At 29.8% G+C, this 1917-nt stretch overlaps 1 protein-coding gene across 1 annotated transcript; it reads left to right on the forward strand.

Annotated features, from left to right (window-relative positions):
* On the forward strand, nt 7-537 carry LOC105169359. The gene has a single exon (XM_011089746.2). It carries the CDS (start codon nt 107-109, stop codon nt 299-301), a length of 195 nt encoding a protein of 64 aa, XP_011088048.1. The 5' UTR covers nt 7-106; the 3' UTR covers nt 302-537.

Here is a 1917-nt window from a genome sequence, read left to right on the forward strand (position 1 = left end):
CCCACAGATTCAAAACCCCCTCATCAATCTCAGATGAAACTAAGCTAGCATTTCTACTCAAAACCATTCTCTCTACTCCTACCTATTATAGTTTCCGGGAGTGAAGATGGCAATTCAGTTGGAGAATTTGGTGGAGTCGATAAAATCGAAGGTGCGATCGTTGAAGAAGTCGAAGAAGCCGTACGTTAAGATGGACAAGAGCGCCAGCGTTAAGGTCGAGATTCGCAGTCGCAAGGCCAGGAAACTCATCGACAAGACTCTCAAGGCCGCCGATCGCCCCGGAAAGAAGCAAATCCCCTGATTTGTTGCAGATAAATCGTCTTTCTGTTTATGTTGTGCCTTTATATTTTTGTTTTTCCTTTTGATTTCCTGCCTGTTCATGTATAGAAATATGGAATTTCAGTCGGCCGATTCTGTGTTTCTCCTTCGCGAATCCAACCTACGTCGGTGCTTGGGGTTTGAATCCACGAAACCGTTTCGGTTTCTTCCTTTTTATTTTCTCTTTTTTCTTAGAATTAATTTTTATTTTCCTCCTCCTATTTTGTGTTAGTTTTATAAGCTAATAGAAGAAATGTCAAATTTTGCGCGATACATGGAATTATAATTATTATCATTGAAAGCATAATTAAAATTCAATAAATAAATTCCCCCCCAACCTACTCCTTTTGTTTTTAGGTGAAACCCTCTCACTCCTTTTAGTCCATTTTAGAGTAGTAGCGCACACATCTAAATCAACCTAAAATGAGATTGCCCCTTTTTTAAGAACAATGATACTGTTTTCTAACTTAGTTAAATAATTTTTAATATTAAAAAATGAAATTAGATCACATAACTTTAGGTATAGTTTGGCTACATCATTCCATAATTCATTTTAAAATAATTGATTTGGCATATATTATTATCTATTTTAATTTTCTAATTTTAATACAATTTGTAGATTGAATGTGCATAATGGATAATGAAAGTTGTACAATTCAACTTTTATTATTAAAATGTAATCTTGATGAATTTTAATTTGACAAAGTGATTATAAAAAATGGTAAAATATGATTAATATTTATGAATAATCTTATATTCAAATAGGTAAAATTAGAGTACCGATATATCTTTTTTTATCCAAAAATTTTGACCCATATTAAGAGGTGATTGTAATAGTCTATCTAAGTTAAGTGTTTATTTATTTTTCTTTATTAAAAATATTCTTTTTGCAACTTATATTTTTAACTGTTTAAATTAAATGTATTGAAATAAAAATTATCTTGTCTTCATCATTTTTGGAAATTATTAATAGTATTTCAAGTTTAGATTATTCAATTATTTTTTGAAACATTTTATAAGGAAGGAGAGAAGATTGGCAGGTGTCAAAGAGGGCTTACGTGTTGGGTTGAAGGGACACGTGTCAAGAGATGGTGGGTGGTGGGTAGTAAGAGGTTGCCCAAACTCCTGGAACTACTCATTTCTTCTTCCTTTTTTTTTTTTATGTCAAAAACTGTAAAAGAGCAATGACGCGACGAAACATGAGGACTTCTTCATCCACGCGCCACACCACTGATGATGTTACACTTGCTCCTTCAAAAAATAATTTGCTATCCCTACAATCTTTATGGTTTCAAAATTTTAGTTACGTGATGTTTATTTTTGTTTAAATTAATTTATTTTTATAATTATTAAAATTAATAAAAAAATATATATTTATTCTCAATTGATTTATTACCAGTTATTGTACGTTAAATAAATATCTTTTAATTAAATTATTGTTGTTAATATTTACACCATAATGTATGTGTCGATGTATATTTTCATTCTTATAAAGTAGTTTTGTGAGAAAATATTTATTTAATATGTAATAAGTGAATACTAAGTCAATTGGGATTAAATATGCATTTTTATTAAATTTTTTAACTTATATCAATAAAT

This window comes from Sesamum indicum, linkage group LG8, assembly GCF_000512975.1.
Source record: "Sesamum indicum cultivar Zhongzhi No. 13 linkage group LG8, S_indicum_v1.0, whole genome shotgun sequence".
NCBI lineage: Eukaryota > Viridiplantae > Streptophyta > Magnoliopsida > Lamiales > Pedaliaceae > Sesamum > Sesamum indicum.

Excerpts from the sequence above, each read along its gene's own strand:
- LOC105169359 (XM_011089746.2), top strand. The coding sequence starts at position 107 with ATGGCAATTCAGTTGGAGAATTTGGTGGAGTCGATAAAATCGAAGGTG.